The sequence below is a fragment of the Prionailurus bengalensis genome, chromosome E3 (genome assembly GCF_016509475.1).
Source record: "Prionailurus bengalensis isolate Pbe53 chromosome E3, Fcat_Pben_1.1_paternal_pri, whole genome shotgun sequence".
NCBI classification, from domain to species: Eukaryota; Metazoa; Chordata; class Mammalia; order Carnivora; family Felidae; genus Prionailurus; species Prionailurus bengalensis.
The window spans coordinates 16,196,350-16,216,271 of record NC_057357.1 but is presented as its reverse complement, the minus strand read 5'-3'; the positions used below and the strand labels follow the sequence as shown (position 1 = coordinate 16,216,271).

The 19,922-nt window shown below is 40.2% G+C and overlaps 1 protein-coding gene across 3 annotated transcripts in view; it reads left to right on the top strand.

Annotated features, from left to right (window-relative positions):
• Window positions 1–18,916, top strand: part of TPST1 (tyrosylprotein sulfotransferase 1) — a 175,903-nt gene extending 156,987 nt beyond the window's left edge. For all 3 annotated transcript variants that reach the window (XM_043559891.1, XM_043559889.1, XM_043559890.1), the window contains 3 exons: window positions 13,825–13,875; window positions 16,648–16,694; window positions 18,357–18,916. In XM_043559891.1, the coding sequence (XP_043415826.1) occupies window positions 13,825–13,875; window positions 16,648–16,665 (69 nt within the window). In that variant the 3' untranslated portion in view covers window positions 16,666–16,694; window positions 18,357–18,916. The remainder of the gene's footprint in view (window positions 1–13,824; window positions 13,876–16,647; window positions 16,695–18,356) is intronic.
• Window positions 18,917–19,922: the final 1,006 nt, after the last annotated feature.

Below are 19,922 nucleotides of genomic sequence, written 5' to 3'. Positions count from 1 at the left end.
AAAGAAAAAAGAATATAAGCCTTGTCAACCCAAACGTGGGAAGCTAGAAGAGAGTGAAGCAATGCCATAATTTCAAAGAGAAAATTATTTATCTGTAATTATATAACCAGATAAACTTTCAATCAAGTATTAAGATAAAGGTATTTTCAGGGACATCTGGCTGGCTCAGTCAGTGGAGCTTGTGACTCTGGATCTTGGGGTTGTGAGTTAGATCCCCACGCTGGGTGTAAAGATTACTCAAAAATAAAATCTTAAAGACATGTTCAGACATGCAATATCACAAAAGATTTGCTTCTTATATATGCCTTTTCAGGAGGCATACTGAGGGGTATACTCCACCAAAGATGAAGGATTAACCAAGTAAAGGGAAGACCTGGGCAAGGGAATGGGAATGAAAACCAGAGAGGTATGGAGAATATACCAGATGACAGCAAAGGAAAATTCCAAGATAGCACCTGAGCAGGAGACCTAGAGAACTAGTAGTCCAGATGGAAGTAAACCAAGTGTTTCAGAAAGGATATCTTGTGAAAGGGGGAAAAAAATGGAAGAGGGAGACGTAAATGCCAAGAATCATAGATTACCAAGAGCACAAGTCTCCCACTAAAGACAGTACTGCTAGGAATACATAAACTGTAAATGATGAATTGCCAGAGGCTTAGTGAATTTTTCCTCCATAGCCCCACAGGGTAAAGATAAGAGAAAAATCCCCTGGCGCTCCGACAGAGGGAAGGGAAAAGTAACCATCTTAAAATACGCTTGGGGGATACTCTCTAACAACGGCTTGCCCTCAAAGTAAACTATTTTACCAAAGTCTAAGCCACTTAGGGGAAAGGAAATACCCAGCTCCAACCCCCTCTAGTTTTTCTGTCTTACCTAAAGGGGTGGGAGGGGAAGCTGAGAAGCCCTTGTGCTGGTTCCAGCCCAGGCACACAGACTCACTAAAATACTTAGATGCAAACTATGGGGTTATAGAATAGTCTCCTCCACCCTGCAAACACACACACGCTACCACCACACCAGTCGATATCTTGTATAATGACAGTGGATTACTACTAAAAGAGCTGCAATGCTCAGAGTCTGTTTTTAAAGGAAGTCTCTAGGGAAACCTCAAAACAACAAGAAGTACAAAAACAAGGACACTTGAAGAAATTTTAGCCTCTGATAGGTACTCCTTCAACAAACAGTAAACATAGGCTGATTCCTAGCCAGGTAAGTGTAAATCCTCACACTGAAGGCGTATTTACCACAGTCCCTTTTACCCAGTACATCATGTCCACTTTTTTTTTTTTAATTTTTTTTTTTTCAACGTTTATTTATTTTTGGGACAGAGAGAGACAGAGCATGAACAGGGGAGGGGCAGAGAGAGAAGGAGACACAGAATCGGAAACAGGCTCCAGGCTCTGAGCCACCAGCCCAGAGCCTGACGCGGGGCTCGAACTCACGGACCGTGAGATCGTGACCTGGCTGAAATCGGACGCTTAGCCGACTGCGCCACCCAGGCGCCCCCATCATGTCCACTTTTAACCAAAAGGTTACAACGTGTGCTAAAAGTCAAAAACACAGTGAAGGAGACCATAGAAAGCATTCAAACTGGATTCATACATGCCAGAGATTTTGGAATTATCATACGAGGAATTTAAAATAACTATGATGAACGTGCTAAGGATTTTGATGGGAAAAGTCGATAACATGCAAGAATACCTGGATGCAGGCACAGATAGAAACTAAGTAAGAATCTAAAGGAAATGCTAGAAGTCAAAGCCACTGTAACAGAAATGAAGAATGCTTTTGATGACTTATCGTAGACAGGACACAGCCCAGTAATGAAAATGAATCAGCTTGCAAAACTGAAATTTAAAGAGAAAAATGAATGAAAGAGAACAGACTATCGAAGAACTGTGGGGCAGTTATAAAAGACGTAATATATGTATAATAGGAATGCCAGGAGGCAAAGAAAGAAAAGCAACAAAAGAAACATTTAAAGTAGTGATGGCTGTGAATTTTCCAAAATTAATAACAGACATCAAACCATAGATCCAGAAAGCTCAGAAAACACCAAGCAGGATAAAGGCCAAAAAATCTACACATAGGCATTATCATAGTCAAATTATGGGAAATCGAAAACAAAATCTTGAAAGAACCCAGAAGACAAAAGCACCTTACCTGTAGAGTAACAAGGATAATATTGGATTTCTCCACAGAAGCCATACAAGCAAGAAGAGAGTGGAGTGAAATATTTAAAGTGTTGAGGGTGCCTGGGTGGCTCAGTCGGTTGGGTGTCCGACTTCAGCTCAGGTCATGATCTCACAGTCTGTGAGTTCGAGCCCCGCGTCGGGCTCTGTGCTGACAGCTCAGAGCCTGGAGCCTGCTTCCGATTCTGTGTCTCCCTCTGTTTCTGCCCCTCCCCTGCTCATGCTCTGTCTCTCTCTGTCTCAAAAATAAATAAAAACATTTTAAAAAAATTTTAAGTATTGAAAGAAAAAAGTCCACCAACCTCAGGTCTGCAACCAGCAAAATTATCCTCTGAAGGAGTAATACTTTCTCAGACAAAATTGAGGGACTTTGTCACCAATGGCCTGCTTTGTGAGAGATGATAAGCTCTTCAGAGAGAAGGAAAATAATACAGGTCAGAAATTCAGATCTAGAGGCACCTGCATGGCTCAATCGATAGGGCATCTGACTCTTGATTCCAGCTCAGGACCGAGCCCCACATAGGGTTCTGTGCTGAGCATGGAGCCTGCTTGAGATTCCCTCTCTCCCTCTCTCTCTCCCTCTGCCAGCTCCCCCGCTCACATTCTCTCTCTCTCTCTCTCTAAAAAAGAAAAACTCAGGTACATAAAGGAAGAGAAGAAACGTTAGATAAGGAATAAATGGAGGTAAAATAATATCTTTAATTTTTCTCATTAATTGACCTAGCAGATAACATTTTATTTAAAATAATAGCAACAATATAGTCAGTGATTATAACTTCTAGATAAGTGAAATGAATGACAGGAGTGTACAAAGGATAGGGAGGGAGGAACTGGAAGTAATCTTATTTATTTACACTACTTGTGAGGTATTACAGTGTCATTTGAAAGTAGACTTAGATTAGTTGTAAATGTATATTGCAAGCTCTAGGATAACCACTGAAGACATTTTATTTTAACATTTATTCATTTTTGAGAGACAGAGACAGAGTGTGAGTGGGGGAGGGACAGAGAGCGAGGGAGACACAGAATCTGAAGCAGGCTGCAGGCTCTGTCTGAGCTGTCAGCACAGAGCCCGATGTGGGGCTTGAACTCACAAACCGCGAGATCATCACCTGAGCTGAAGTCAGACACTTAAGCAACTGAGCCACCCCAGTGCCCCTGAAGACATTTAAAAAAGAAGTATAGTTGACATGTTTAGAGAGGAGAGAAAATGGAATCACATAAAATGCTGAATTAAAACTAGAGAAGGTAAAAAAGAGTAGAAGCGAGAAAGTCCAAGGGCAGCAAAAAGAAAATAGTCGCAAATATCATAGGTATTAAACCAATTGTGTCAGTAATCACATTAAATGTGAATGGGCTAGGGGCACCTGGGTGGCTCAGTGGAGTGTGCGACTCTTGATCTCAGGGTTGTAAGTTTGTAAGTTCGAGCCCCATGTTGGGTGTAGAGATTACTTTAAAATATATATATATATATATATATATATATATATATATATATGGATGGTCTAAATTAGGAGACAGATACTTCCAGAGTGCATTAAACACAAAACCCAACTATATTGTATCTACAAGTGTGTTATCTACATATAAGTTACTGCAGGTATGATACTGTGATATAAGAACTATATATTCAGTCCCCAGCTCCTAGAACAGAGCTCTTAAAACCCTTGTCGTTTCTGAGTGATAAGGGTGAAAGGAGCATCTTTTGTTATTCATAGTAAGCCCTTTTCAAGCACAACTGAGTTTAAAGAATTTTTTTTAATTTTTTTTAAATGTTTTTTTTTTTTTTTTAATTTTTTTTTCAACGTTTATTTATTTTTGGGACAGAGAGAGACAGAGCATGAACGGGGGAGGGGCAGAGAGAGAGGGAGACACAGAATCGGAAACAGGCTCCAGGCTCCGAGCCATCAGCCCAGAGCCCGACGCGGGGCTCGAACTCACGGACGGTGAGATGGTGACCTGGCTGAAGTCGGACGCTTAACCGACCACGCCACCCAGGCGCCCCATAAATGTTTTTTTTTTTTGAGAGAGAGACAGAGCACAAGTGGGGCAGGGGCAGAGAGAGAGAGGGAGACACAAAATCTGAAGCAGGCACCAGGCTCTAAGCTGTCAGCACAGAGCCCGAAGCAGGGCTCAAACTCACGAACTGTGAGATCATGACCTGGGCCAAAGTTGGACACTTAACCAACTCAGCCACCCAGGCGCCCCAAGCACAACTGAGTTTAGATTATTGAGTTACTTTATGGGCCCTTAGATAGCTTCAAGATGGGAGCTGGTTGCCAGAGGAACCAACCGTGTGCTTAGAGGCTTGGAATTTCCAGCCCTACCTTCTCTAGATGCAGTGAGGAAAGAGGGGCTGGGGACTGAGTTGATCAACCACTGGCCAGTGATTTAATCAGTTGTGCCTAAATAATGGAACTTCCATTAAAACCCTAAACCCTAAAAGAAAACAAAGGAGTCTAGAGAGCTCCCAGGTTAGTGAACACACCCATGGACTGGAAGAGTGGTATACCCCATACTCCACAGAGACAGAACTTTTTGCCCTCAAGACCCTTCCAGACCTCATCCTACATTCCTCTTCATCTGGCTGTTTGTATCCTTTATAATAAACCAGTAATCATGAGTGAAGTGTTTCTCTGAGTTCTGGGTATTATTTGAGCAAATTATTGAACCTGAGGAGGGGATTGTGGGAAACACTACACAGGAGGCCTGGACTTGCATCTTTAACCTGTGGAGATCTGTGCTAACTCTTGAAAGTTAGGATTTCTTGGTGTGAAGAAAAACCCTACAATGGTATCAGAAGGACTCTGAGTAGAGAAACTAGTTTTCTTTTTTAAGTTTATTTTATTTACTTTTTGAGAGAGAGAGAGAGAGCACACAGGAGGGACAGAGAGAGAGGGAGAGAGAGTGCAGAGTCTGATGCAGAGGCTCCAACTCAATGACCATGAGATCATGACCTGAGCCAAAATCAAGAGTTGGATGCTTAACAGACTGAGCCACCCAGGCGCCCCAGTTTTCTTTTAACAAGAAATTGTAGATATAAAGACACAGATAGATTAAAAGCAAAGGGATAAATAAAAGATACACCATGATAGCACAAATAAAAGACAGCTGGAGGAGCTTTCAGACAAAGTAAAAGACACTGTTAAGAGAAGAAAAAGAAAAGCCACAGATTGGAAGAACATTTTTGCAAAACACATCTGATAAAGGACTGACATACAAAATAAGCAAATTCTTAAAATTTAGAAACAATTCAATTAAGAAATAGGCAAAAGGGGTATCTGGGTGGCTCAGTCGGTTAAATGTCTGACTTTGGCTCAGGTCATGATCTCATGGTTTGTGGGTTCAAAACCTGAGCCGAACTCTGTGCTGACAGCTCGGAGCCTAGAGCCTGCTTCGGGTTCTGTGTGTGTGTCTCTCTCTCTGCCCCTCCCCCATTCATGCTCTGTCTCTCTCTCTCTCTCTCTCTCTTTCTTAAAGGTGAATAAATGTTAAAAAAAATTTTTTTAATAAAGAAAATGGGCAAAAGATCTGAATGGACAATTTGACAAAGAAAATATATCACTGACAACTGAGCATATGAAAACATCATATGTCCTTAGGGAAATGCAAATTAAAACAAGATACCGCTATACACCTACTAGAATGGCCAGAATCCAAAACACTGACAACACCCTAAGATTATGAGAATGCAGAGCAACAGGAACTCTCATGCATTGCTGGTAAGAGTGCAAAATGGTACAGCCACTTGGAAGATAGCTTGGCAAGTTTTTTTTTTTTAATGTTTATTTATTTATTTATTTTGAGAGAGAGTTGGGGGAAGCAGTGAGGAGAGGGAGAATTCCAAGCAGGCTCCACCTTGTCAAGACAGAGCCAGATGCGGGGCTCCATCTCACAAACCTCAGGATCGTGTCCTGAGCCGAAATTGAGTCAGACCCTTAACCGACTGAACCACCTAGGCATCCCCTAAAATGTTTGTTTATTTAGTTTGAGAGAGAGAGAGCAAGGGAGGGGCAGAGAGAAGGAGAGAGAATCTCAAGCAGGCTCCACACTGTCAGCACAGGGCCCAGTGCTGGACTCAGTATCACGAACTGTGAGATCATGACCTGAGCCAAAATCAAGAGTCGGCTGCTTAACCAGCTGAGCCACCCAGGCACCCCCAGCTTGGCAGTTTCTTATAAAACTAACCATATTCTTACTGTATCACTCAGCTGTTGCATTCCTTGGTATGTATCCAAATGAGTTGAAAACTTCTGTTCACACAAAACCTATACACAATGTTTCTAACAATTTTATTCATAATTGCCAAAACTTGTGAGCAACCAAGATGGCCTTCAGTAGGAGAATGGATAAATAAACTACTGTATGTCCAGACAATGGAACATTATTTAGTGATTAAAATAAATGAGTTATCAAGCCACAAAAAGACATGGAAGAAACTTAAATGCATGTTGCTAAATGAAGTCAATGTGACAAGACTACATACTATGTGATTCCAAGTCTATAATGTTCTGAAAAAGGCAAAACTGGGACAGTAGAAAGATTGCATGAAGGTAGGAGGAGTAAATAAGTGGAGCGGGGCAGGGGGTATGATAATGGAACTATTCTGTATCTACTGTAATAGTGGATATGTGTCATTATGGAATCATCAAAACCCATAGAAACTACAACACAAAGACCGAATCCTAGTGCAAACTAAAGACTTTAATTAATAACAGGGTGTCATTCCTAGTTCATTAACTATAACATGTACCACAGTAATGCAAGATTTTAATAGGGGGAGCTGTGGGGGACATATGTGAGAGGACATATATGGGGACTTTACTTTCTGCTAGTTTTTCTATAAAGCTAAAGCTGCTCTAAAAATTATAGAGTCTACTAATTAAGAGAAAGATGAGGTAATTACTAACTCTAAGACAACACATTTGTGTAAGAAAATGTAAATAGGTGATATTTATAGTGTCACAATAATGGAAACTTACAGAATGTGACTTTAACCAAAAATTATTATGTAATTTTTGAGAGACTAGAGGAAAGGAAGTATTACTGGTCTGATATCCTCATCTCTCATAGTAGAAAGTCTGCGTAACAGAAGTTTACATCCGTGATCCTATCTGAAGGCATTTCCTCCCCTTTGGCACCCAAGTCCATCTCCTCATATATCCTACATCATCAGATTTTGCTCTCTAGTGGGATCTTTGCCATCAACAAACAAATATGCCCTTAGTTCTTCTATCTTAACACACACACACATACACAACATACTTCTTGATTCCAGTTGCCCTGCCACTGCCATTCCTTTCTTTGGTTCCCTTTACATCAAAACTGAAATTTTCTGTACTCCGTTTCCGGTTCCTCTCCGTTCTCTGTCTTACATCCACTTCATTCGGAATTTTACAGCTACCATTCTATTCGTTCTTGTGAAGTTGATGGTGACTTTCATGTTGCTGTATCGAGTAGTCGATTACCATCTGAACTCCCAGCATCTTTTGATGCAATTGATTACTTCCTCCTTGATAGGTTTCCTTCACTTGGTTTTAAGGACATCACTTTTTAAGTTTTCCTTCTGTGTCATTGGTTGCTTCTTCACAGTCTTATTTGCTGGTTCTTCTTCTTCTTCCTGACCTCTGAATGTTAGAATGCCCCCATATCTCAGTCTTAAGTCCTCTGCTGTTCTTTCTCTACCCTGAGCCCCAGGCTATCATATCAGGTATCAAGGCTTTAAATGCCATCTGTAAGTTGATAATTCTCAAATTTATATATCCCAACCCAGACTTCTATGAACTCCAGGCTATATATCCAATTGGTGACTTGACATTTTCATTTATTGTCTAATAGACATGTCAAGCTTAATATATCCAAAACTGAACCTACTGATCTTCCCTCTGAAAATATTCTGTAGTCAGAACATTTCTCAGCTGTGTTAATGGCAACTCCATATTTCCCGTTGGTAGTTACTTAGGCCAAAAACCTTGGAATTATCCTTGACTCCGCTCTGCTCTCTCACACCCTACATCGAGTCTGTGTAATTAGACATAATTAGAAAAATAAAAATCCACACACCCACCACTTCTCACCACCTCCTTGTCATCCTCTCCTGTCTGGATTACTACTGTAACCTCCATACTTCTATCCTTGGCCCTTGACAATGTAAACAGAGCAATTAGGATGATCCTTTTACTTTATTTCATTTTATTTTTATTTTAGAGACAGCGTGCAAGCAGGGTTTCAAAAGGGGCAGAGGGAGAAAGAGACTCTGAGCATGGAGCTCCCAACTCTGGGCTTGATCCCACGACCCTGGGATTATGACCTGAACTGAAATCAAGAGCCGCTCAACCAACTGAGCCACCCAGGTGCCCTAGGAAGATCCTTTTAAAATGCAAGTGAATCATGGTACCTATTAGCTTCTCATTTCACTACATTGGACAAAATACTTAATTTCTCTGTGCCTTAATTGCTTCATCTGTAAAAAGGGAGTAAATAATACCTCCCTCAAGAGATTGTGGGATTCAGTGAGATCATACATATGAAGCACTTACTTAACATTAACCTGAGACAATAATGTTTACCTGCTGTTCTTAGTATTTTTATTTCCAGTGCACCCTGCAATCAGGAGCCTACTTTTGTCTCATCATTCCTTCAGGGCTTGAGGTGGGAGGGTTTTGTAGGATTGTTTGGATCTGAGTGCCTAGCTCATTGCTGTCAAGTGCAGTCCTCACTCTGTTAGTACCAGAGAATAGTATGTCCAGAAACACCATTCATTTAACCAAAGGAAATTCCATTCCTAACTTTTCTGTTTTTATAAGCAATGTGGTGCTTCATTTCTGCACTAAATGGAATTACTTTGTCAGTAAAAGTGTTCTTTTTGTCAGCCCTAAAGTTTCTGTCTTTTGAAGCATTTGTTCCCTGAAGGATAATCAAAGGAGGCATCTTCCCACGTAACTTTTTGATTGAGCCTTTTATCTGATGTCTTATCCTGACCGCTTTTTGGTTTTTTATTACATTTGTGACATCATATATTTGGGGTGTTTTTTCTCCTTTCATGCAAGCCTTACCTTTCTGGAACTGTCAGTTCCTGGAAGACACTTATAATACTTGATGTTCCCACTCCTGTTTTCTGTCATGCCTTGCTGGTTTTTACAGTGAACTGAAAAGGGAAGGGAATATTCAACCATAAGATTTGCTAATGATAATAAAATACAAACAGCATGTTATAATGAGACAGTGCTGGGTAGGGCCCTCTGAGCCTCACTCTGCCACTGACTAGCTATATACCCCCTGGGCTTTCAGTGAACCTCCTGCTTGAATTCTAGCAGAGGAGGCTAGCTAAAAGAGAGGAGAGTCAGTTTCTGAGTCAGAGGATATGAAGAATGTAACAAAAGTTTCTTGGGTAACTAACCCACTAACTGGAAGAGGGACTGGGGCAAATCAGACTTGTTCTGGTTCAGTAAAGCAGCCAGGGCACAGACCCTAAGCCTGAGTAGCTTATGCCCCAGGGAGTTTGTGGGACACAGTTCCATGAATAGAGGAAGAAGGAAAGACACCTGGGAGTCTGGTAAAAAACAAAAACAAAAGCAAACAAACAAAGAAAAAACCCCATCCTATTGGCTTGAGCCCCTGTGCTAGATATAGTGGGTGTTTGCAGGCATGCACAGTGGAAGTCAGCATTAACATGCTGCACACAGCTCCAGGGGCTTAAACACTTCCTACATCAGAAATCTGGAACAGTAATACAATGTTATAGTCAGTTATATCTCACTAAAATGGGGGTGGGAGGGACATGGTGCAGGAAGCTGGAACAATCTATGGACTGTGGTGTTAGGGTAGAACAAACAGGATTCTTACATGCAGATACTTCAGGGAGCATCTAGGCCCGACGGCCCCTGCCCACCCATCCCGTGACCTGGGACCATTTGAGGGTATGAAAGAGGCGATGGTAGCTTTTGAAACAGTCCTGGTAGACGCAGTATTGTTATCTGGCACCCACTGTATCTTCCATTGTGATGCATCTCTGAGGAAATACCTTATCCAAAAGTCTGATATTTCTGTTTTAATTTTTTTAATGTTTATTTTTGAAAGAGAAAAAGACAGAGAGTGCATGAGCAGGAGAGGGGCAGAGGGAGAGAGAGAGAATCCCAAGCAGATTCCTCACCACCAGCAGAGAGCCCAACTTGACTTGAGGCTCAAACCCAGGAACCGTGAGACCATGATCTAAGCTGAAATCAAGAGTCAGACACTTAACTGACTGAGCCACCCAAGCACCTCTGATATCTCTGTTTTAATTTAGGCTTCTTAGGACTGTAGCAGAAACCCCAAAGAATGAAGCAGGTTTTAGACATTGCAGAGAAAAGGCAAAAAGTACATTGATTCTCTGAATTTCAGAAGGAATGCTGCTACTTTTAGCAGTGGATCAGTCCTCACCAAGTAAAAATCCTTTAGGTCTGTGAGCTTTAGGATTCACCATTTAGAAGATTTCTTTGTGTTCTGAGGGGCTACTCAGGGACTCTCTTCCTAAGAACCATCTGTAGTTTCTTGCCATACTTTGTCAAGTTCAGCAATTACCTAACTTTGGCTACTGGAGACCTTTTTTACTTTTGATTGACACTAATAGCTCCCAGGTTTTGTTTTGTTTTGTTTTGTTTTGTTTTGTTTTGTTTTGTTTTGCTATTGCAGTGTTGAAACAAACATCTTTATATTTAAAGACTGTGTACATGTGTGTGTGTTAGCAGTAGATTTTTAGCAATAAGTTACTGACTTAATTTGTTCAGTTTTATTCTTGAAATATAACATACACAGAGAAAAGTGCACAAATCATAACTCTATAAATGATCACAAAATGAACGTAGCTTCATAGTTGCTACTCATAATATCAAGACAGAAAATTCCCAGCACCCTGGAAGCCTCTTTCATCTCCCTCCCTCCCTCCCTCCCTCCCTCCTCCCCAGAGTGAACAGTATCCTGATTCCTAACATCATGAAATTGTTTCTGCCTTTTTACAAACTTTAAAATACAGTAAAACCTTGGATTGCGAGTAACTTGTTCTGCAAGTGTTCCACAAGATGAGCAAACATTTCTAATAAATTTTAATTTGATAAACAAGCGATGTCTTGCAAACATCACGTGATCACAACTGAGCCAGTTGTTCTTCTCTCTCTCTCACCGTCACTGTGGGATTGTGGGTGATCATCTCCCATGCTCAGATGCTCAGTCTCAGGCTGCAGAGTTTGGCAGAAATCAGTGATGTTTCAGAACATTGGAAGGTGCCCACAACTGGCACTAGTGTATTTTTTGCCACTTCAAAGCACCTGTGGACAGTCCTTTGCTTTTCCAGACAAGAGTAGGCTTGGGAATGCTTTGGCTTCATTCTAAGTCAGGCTGCCTGCAGATCTAGACCCTTTCCAGTTACATTAAATACAGTCCATGACAAGAGCTTGGTACTGTACTGTAGTCAACATCCATGCGAGCATATACAATGGCCCCCGTGCAGAAAAAGATTCCATTGAACCAAGAGACAGCAGTGATTCCATTAGTGATAGTGAAAGTCGTCCTACACAATAACCCCCCTCTCCCTTGTCTCCCTCACACCAGCCACGAAGGTTTTCAAAGGTAAGTGCAGGTTAATTTGTTTACTTTTCTTTATATTTTGTATTTTCTTTATTATTTTGTATTATATTACCATATTGTAATCATTTTTATATGAATATTTTGGGGTTGTAGAACAAATCATATGAGTTTCCATTATTTCTTATGGGGAAATTTGCTTTGATATACAAGCGCTTTGGATTACAAGCATGTTTCCGGAATGAATTATGCTCACAAACCAAGGTTTTACTGTACTTTAAATGGAGATATGTATATCATTTTTAGGCATCTGGCTTTTATCCCCCTTGTCATTATGTGTTGGGAATCATTGATGTTATTTTCATAGCAGTAGTTAATTTTTCTTAATTGCTACTCAGTGTATCATTATATACTACATTTATTTATTTATTTATTTATTCATTCCAATTGCATTGCTTGCAATGCAATTGTCATATACTTTGTCATAAACCAAGTATTTGTATACAGGGGACTGTTTCTGCGTTCTTCATTCTGTTCCATTAATATGTTTGTCTGTACTTGTACCAAAGCCTGCCTTTAACTTAATTATATATATATATATATATATATATAATAAAATATATATAATAATTATAGCTGTATATGTGTATATGTTAGCTGTATAATTGGCTTATTTATAGCTGTATAATATAGCATCTTAATAACTAGAATAAGTCCCCTACTTTGTTCTTTTCAAGATTACTTTGATTATTTTTGGCCCTATGCATTTCCTTAGAACTTTTATAATCGGTTTGAAATTACCCCTGCCCCCTCCACCCAAAATAGTATGCTAGAATTTTAGTCGGAATTCCTTTGTTGAGGAGAATGAACATCTTTATTATATTGAATCTTCCAGTCCCTGAGAATGCTATTTCTATTTATTTGGTTGTTAATTTCTCTCAATAATGTTTTATAGCTTTCTGTGTAAAGATCTTATACATCTTTTTTTAGATTTATTCTTAGGTATTTAGGGAGTTTTTTGATGTTGTTATAAATGATACTGTTTTTATTTTTATTTTTTAATGTTTATTTATTTTTAATTTTTTTTAACGTCTATTTTTGAGAGACAAAGAGCACAAGTGGGGAAGGGGCAGAGAGAGAGAGAGAGAGAGAGGGAGACACAGAATCCAAAGCAGACTCTAGGCTCTGAGCATCAGCACAGAACCTACACAGAGCTGGAACCCATGAACCGTGAGGTCATGACCTGAGCCGAAGGTGGACACTCAACGGATGGAGCCACCCAGGCACCCCTTTAATGTTTATTTTTGAGAGAGACAGAGACAGAGTACTCGTGGGGGAGGGGCAGAGAGAGAGGGAGACACAGAATCCAAAGCAGGCTCCAGGCTCTGAGCTGTCAGCACAGAGCCCAGTGTGGGGCTCAAACCCATGAACCATGAGATCATGACCTGAGCTGAAGTTAGACGCCTAATTGACTGAGCCACCCAGGAGCCCTGGTATTGTCTTTTTTAAAAATTATTTCCATAAACGTAATTTTACATATTGATAAGAGTTTTTAATTGAGATTTTTGAGGTTAAAAGTGTGTATGATTTCAGAATCATCTAATATTCAAAATATTATGAGGGTATAGGGTACATTAAGAAAAGCAAATTTGGAATAAATCTAGAGTTTGTAAGGGTGGGGATTTCAAAAGGAAATCAGGAGGAGCCTGTTCTTAAGTTGTGTGAATTCTGTGTTGGTTGCTTGAGAGAGATGGCCCAGGGCTTGCTTTCTCTCTCAGCTAAAATGATTGGAGCTTGGAATGTTGGGTGCTTATTTTCTTGTTCAGATACTCTGACCCTCCCTGTCCCAGCCAGCACTCAGGCAAAATGTAGAACAGGTGGGGCCAGAGTAAATGGGAATTTCAGTTAGTCCTTCAATGCTAGCTGTTTTTGAACTGACAGGCTTCCTCCCATTCTAAAACTGACCAGGACTGAAGCAGTAAATTCATCCACCATCAAGCGCTGCCAGCATCCTGAAGTGAGGATGACAGTATCTGTTTCCTTAAACTCACATTTGGCTTTGTTTTTCCAGGTCTATAAAGGAGAATTTCAGCTACCTGAATTTCTTAAAGAAAAACCTCAGGTACTGTATCTGCTTCCTCTTCTTAATGTGATAGATGAGCTCTTGTGTTGAAGTGATCTTTTTATTTTTTTTTTTTATTAAAAATTTTTTTTTCAACGTTTATTTTTGGGACAGAGAGAGACAGAGCATGAACGGGGCAGGGGCAGAGAGAGAGGGAGACACAGAATCGGAAACAGGCTCCAGGCCCTGAGCCATCAGCCCAGAGCCTGACGCGGGGCTTGAACTCACGGACCGCGAGATCGTGACCTGGCTGAAGTCGGACGCTTAACCGACTGCGCCACCCAGGTGCCCCTGAAGTGATCTTTTTAAAGAGTGCTGTGCTGGTCATAGAAAGATTGGCCTCTGATAATTGTTGGTTTTAACAGTCTTACTTTTTAACACAGTCTTACTTTCAGATAGTGTCTTCCAAAATTAGGGAAATGCTTTATCGATAACTAAAATCCAAATGCTTGAGGTCACTTACAAGCTATATAGTATTCCACATATAAGGAGCCTGCCTTGGTGAATCTGCTCCAGCCTTCTGATATCTAAGTTGAAATAAAAATCTACTCTGTTCTTATATACATCCATGCCTTTTAACTTGTCTTATTGAAGATTTGTGAATTTGTTATATAGACATCCATCAGCCCTCAACTACAAAGCCCCCAAGTTGGGAAAGGATGGTGAGAATTTGAAGAGTCTAACTTTTCCTTTTTAAAAGATTAGTAAAACAGATCCAGAGTTATCCTTGTAATGTCATGCCCTCACCTACTTGGGTTTCAGTATCGTGTCTTGAGTTGAAGAGAAACAGGCATGGTTGCAGCTGACACAATGTACCCGAAGTAACCCAGAGTATCCTGCATCTGAACATCATCTGCCTTCCTATATCGTGGTGGGGGAAAAATTGTTAACTCCCTCATGAGCCCAGCAGAAGACTTCCCTTTCTAGCCTAGTGATAATATGTGTTGCCTCCAGGCTTCTGCTCTCAGTAATTAGCTTGGAATTAGGAAATGAAGACTCAGCACTGAACTTAGTTTCTAATATCTTTCCAGATATGGGTTGATGAGGGAAACATACCACCTCACAGACTGTGTGAAGTCGTGTCGCCCAGAGCAAGCCTGGAGCGAATGGGCTGGGCTCTCTAAGAAAGCTGTCTTAGACAAGAAAGAAATCCTTGTCTAATAACAGTCAGCCATGAATAGTTGATACCTTTTACTTGAGAATTTCAAACTACTTTCAAGGCATGTTCTTATTAGCATCTATTTAGTTTTAATCTACCCATGCATTCATTCTATTTATTCAACAGATGTTTACTAAATTTCTGTTTATGGGGAGAAGTTGGAAAAGTCCTCAGGAGTCAGAGGAAAAAAAAATTTTTCTCAAGGAACTTCTGATTTCCCCAAAAGACTGTGACCAACTTTTGCAGACAAGGGAGCACAGGGCCCTGAGCCTGGGCTGGGCATGATGTCCCAGAAACCTGGATGGATTCATGAATAGGCCATCACTCACTTGCAGGCTGTGGCGTTTAGAGCCAGAGAATAATCCAAGAGGCAAGTCTTAAAAGAATGTCAAATCCAAAGACTGTTTTGCATAAAAAGTTTGAAGGAGTCAAGAAAGGGAATTTGAGGCTAAAAGGGATGCCTCTGCTTCACAGCATACTCAAAAATCATTTCCAGACAGATTGTAGACCTAAATGTGAAAGGCAAAAAGTAAAGTTTTAGGAGACAATAAAGGAGAACATCTTCATGACCTTAAGAGGGAAGGATATCTTAAATCATAGAAAACACTAATCATTAATTTTAAAATGGATAACTTGGACTCCATTAAAATTGATCATATTTACTTATTATTAAAAAGCATCATAAAAAGAGCAAAAAAGTATGCCTTAAGTGGGATAAAATAATTGAAGCAAAGGACTCCTCTGTAGAATATGGAGGGTACCTACAAATCAGTTTAAAAAGAAAAAACTGCACAAAAGGCTTACAAGCATTTCACTCACCTTATTCTGGTTAGTTTAATGCATCACACACACATACTTAGACAAAGGGCTGTAAAAGACTTTGACTTAACTAATCATAAATGAGAAAACTGAAACCCACAGAACCCTCAGGTTTGCTATTCAGCTAAAAAGGCTCACAGAACTCTGCAAAGCACTGTGTTTGCAAATATAGTTTGATTTTAAAGGATACAAATCAGGATCAGCCAAATGAAGAGACATGTAAGACAAGGCCTGGGAGGGTCTCAAACACAGAGCTCTGCCCATTCGCCGTGGAGTTTGGGTACTTCTCCTTCCCAACAGCATGTACATGTGTTCACCAGACAGGAAGCTCCACTGGTCTTTAGCATCCAGAGTTTTTATCGATATCTCACTACATAGATGTGGTTGACTGAATCATTGGTCATGTGATTGAATTCAATCCCAGTCAATGTCCACTACCCAGGGGTTGGGCTGGCTCAGAGTCCCAGCTCTCTGGTGAAAGGTTTAGTCTTTCTGTGACCATCTTCCATCCTGAGTTATGTCGTCTCTTAGCATAACTCAAGTATGATCCAAGGAGCTCCTGAATTAACAAAGACATTCCTGTTACCTGGGAAAATCCAAGAATTTAGCCTCCCTACCAGCAACCAGGGACAAAGGCCAGTCAAATTCTTTATTATACAACAGTTGCAGACTGAGTTCATTAGAAAATCTGTGATCAGAGCCTACAAACTACACCTGATATTTCAATGGGAGCAGTCACTTTTCATGCTGACCAACTTCAAGGACTTTAAAACATCTTTTGCTTCCTTTGACAGACTGAGGAAGTGGAGTAGCAGAGCCAGGAACCTCTTACATATATGAGGTGAGGGTTGGGGGACATTCCTGGGTCTTTGGGTTTCCCTGCTTAAGCTCTCTTAGGAGGAGGTGTGGCTGGGGTGGGTGGAGAGCACAGCTCTGGAGTCAGTCGGCCTGGGTTGGAATCTTGGTTCTGTGGCATTGAGCAAATTGCTTCTCTGTGTCTTACCTTCCTCATCTGTAAAATGAGGACTAATAAATAAGATTATTAATAAATAAGACAGTAATAGTAAGAATTAACCACAACAATGTCTACAAAAAGCTTGGCACCTAGTAAGCGCTCAAATAGTGTTAGCCGTTATTTTTAATAAAAGGAGTTTAAGATGATAAAAATAATATTTTCTTTTAATATGAAAGGAATCTGGAGACCATTAACCCCAATCGCCTATTTGCAGATAAGGAAACTGATCCTAGAGAGAGAGCAGGTGAAGGTGAAAGCCAAGGCTTCTTCCACCACCCTGTGGTGCTTTCATTTGGAACGTGAAAAACTTCTTTAAAAATGTGATTTTTTTCTTACAGTCTTACTTGTTGTTTTATTTTTATTTATATAATAACAGTGGATTGAGTGCATACTCTATACCAGGCATAAAGTATCAAGCATTTTATGTATGTAATATAGAAATGACATATTATATGACATATACTATATAATTTATATAATATGATACGTTCTTTCAGGTTTCAAGCCACTCTGGCAAGTAGGTGGTATTATTCCTGTTGTACTGATGAGATAATTGAGATTGAATAATTTGAATAAGAGATTTTTATGACTTGCCAGGTGTTAGTGGATAATAGACAAAAAGCACATGAACACTGCTAAGCCATGTCAAAATCATGGATGGCAGCGAGCTAGTAATATTAATGAGTTTCAGGATTTATGAATGCCTTTTTGCTAAGGAGCAAATGCTAAATGTTAGACATATACTCTATGGACTTGTATAACTGCAGTTATCAAGCCTTGGATAATTTTGTTGATCCAAGATACTTTAAAAATCTATAAATTCCCTCCCTGAAATACACACACAGGGATTCGTTTATTGATCAGCTGTTTTACAAGACAGAATACAATGTCTGTTGACTTCAGCCTTCGAGTTGCCTCCACAGCATCATTTCATCCTTGCATTGCTCAGTGTGGCCTGTAGGTGCCCATATACAATGCGAGAAGGACTCAGAAGAAGCGAGGAAGACAAAGCATCTCAGGACAAATGATAGTCTTTCTTCTTGTCTTTTGAAACCTTTTGGCATTTGAATATGACAGTCACTGTGTTCTCTAAATCTTCCTTTAAAGAACGTTGGTCTCCACTTTTTTAAAACAAAGAGTCAGCATGTTGGACCCCTGAACATGCATCCCTACCAGTGCCCCCGCAGTAGCTTCAACTGCAGATGACAGTTGCAGTCACTTAGAAATGGGCAGGAGCAGCCCTTGCTTTGGCTGCCGTCTGCTTGTTTCACGTACCCAAGCTACTGGCAGGCATCTAAAAGCATCGCAGACTGAGGGAGAGTGTGCCTCTTTGGTCGTCCTTCTGAGGCAGCTGTTCTTGTAGTTATCTGTCCTCCTCCCTGTCTACCTGGCTTACACCAGGACCACAACTGGGAAGGAAGCAGTATGGTGCAGGGGAGACAAAGCGTGACTCCACACCTATAACCAGATTCTATTTGTTTGCCCTAGGGGAGACTGCTGCCTTTTCAACAGAAGGGAATTTTCTAGGACTGGCCGTCCCCTGCTGAGATCAGTGGAGCGTATGTACCATGGCCCACATCTCCTGTTCACTTGCCAGGCTCTCCCCACTGAGAGGGTGGGAAGTCGGTATACATTTGGGCCTTCCTGAGTGATCTGCTCCCTGAGTACAGTGCTCTTGATCCTAATTACGTGCACAACCCTGTGGATACGAAGTCCAGAGGGAACGTGTGCTTTCTGTTAAAACTGCTCTGGTCCTCGTCTTTTCTTACCAGATTCCAAACTTTTGTTTCAAGGGGAGGGTTTTAAAATGGGATTCTATAAGCAAAAATTGGGCAGTTTCATCTTGGAATAGGTTGTCTGTACATGTTCTAATGTTTTGTAGAACACTTCCTGTTTAAATGTATTGATGTGGATAATATTAAATATCTTAATTATTTAAATAATTCATTGTATTGTTTTTGAGAAGTTGAGGAATTACCGTATACATTTACAACTTAATGACTTTTGTATTTTATTTTTCAAAATAAAAGCTTTAAATGTGTGAAGCATTCTGGTGGTTTACATGTTTTCATTACTGTGATTTCAGAGAAGCAGGAAGCCCTTATCAGAGAAGCCAACGTTTCTTCAGTTGGCTGTATTGTAGATAATCCCTCCTATGCATCAAAACTTTTTTCAATGAAGTTTTTAATTTTAATTCCAGTAGAGTTAACATACAGTGTTATGTTAGTTTCAGGTGTATAATACAGTGATTTGACAATTCTGTATGTTACTCAGCGCTCATTAGTGTATCCTTACCTATTTCACCCATCCCCCCACCCACATCCCCTTTGGTAACCATCAGTTTGTTGTCTATAGTTAGGAGTCTGTTTCTCGGTTTGTCTCTCTCTCTTTTTTTCCTTTGCTTATTTGTTTCTTAAATTCCACATATGAGTGAAATCACATGGTATTTGTCTTTTTATGACTCAGTTACTCTCCAGCTCCATCCTTGTTGTTGCAAATGGCAGATCATTCTTTTATATTTCTGAAAAATATTCCAATGTGTGTGTGTGTACCTGTGTGTGTATATGGATACCACATCTCTATCCATTCATTAATTGATGAACACTTGGGCTGTTTCCATAATTTGGCTGTAGTAAGTAATGCTGCAATAAATTCTGCAGAGGCTGCAATAGTTTGCATTCTTACCAACAGTGCAAGAGGGTTCCCCTTTCTCCACATCCTCGCCAACACCTGTTGTTTCTTGTGTTGTTAGTGTTAGCCATTCTGACAGATAGATGTGAGGTGAAATCTCATTACAGTTTTGATTTGCATTTCCCTGATAATGAGTGATATTGACCTGTTGGCCATCTGAATGTCTTCTTTGGAGAAATGTCTGTTCATGTCTTCTGCCCGTTTTTAATTGGATTATTTGTTTTTTGGGTGTTGAGTTGTATCAGTTCTTTATATATTTTGGATACTACACCTTTATCAGACATGTCATTTGCAAATGTCTTCTCCCATTCAGTAGGTTGTCTTTTAGTTTTGTTGATCGTTTCCTTCACTGTGCAGATGCTT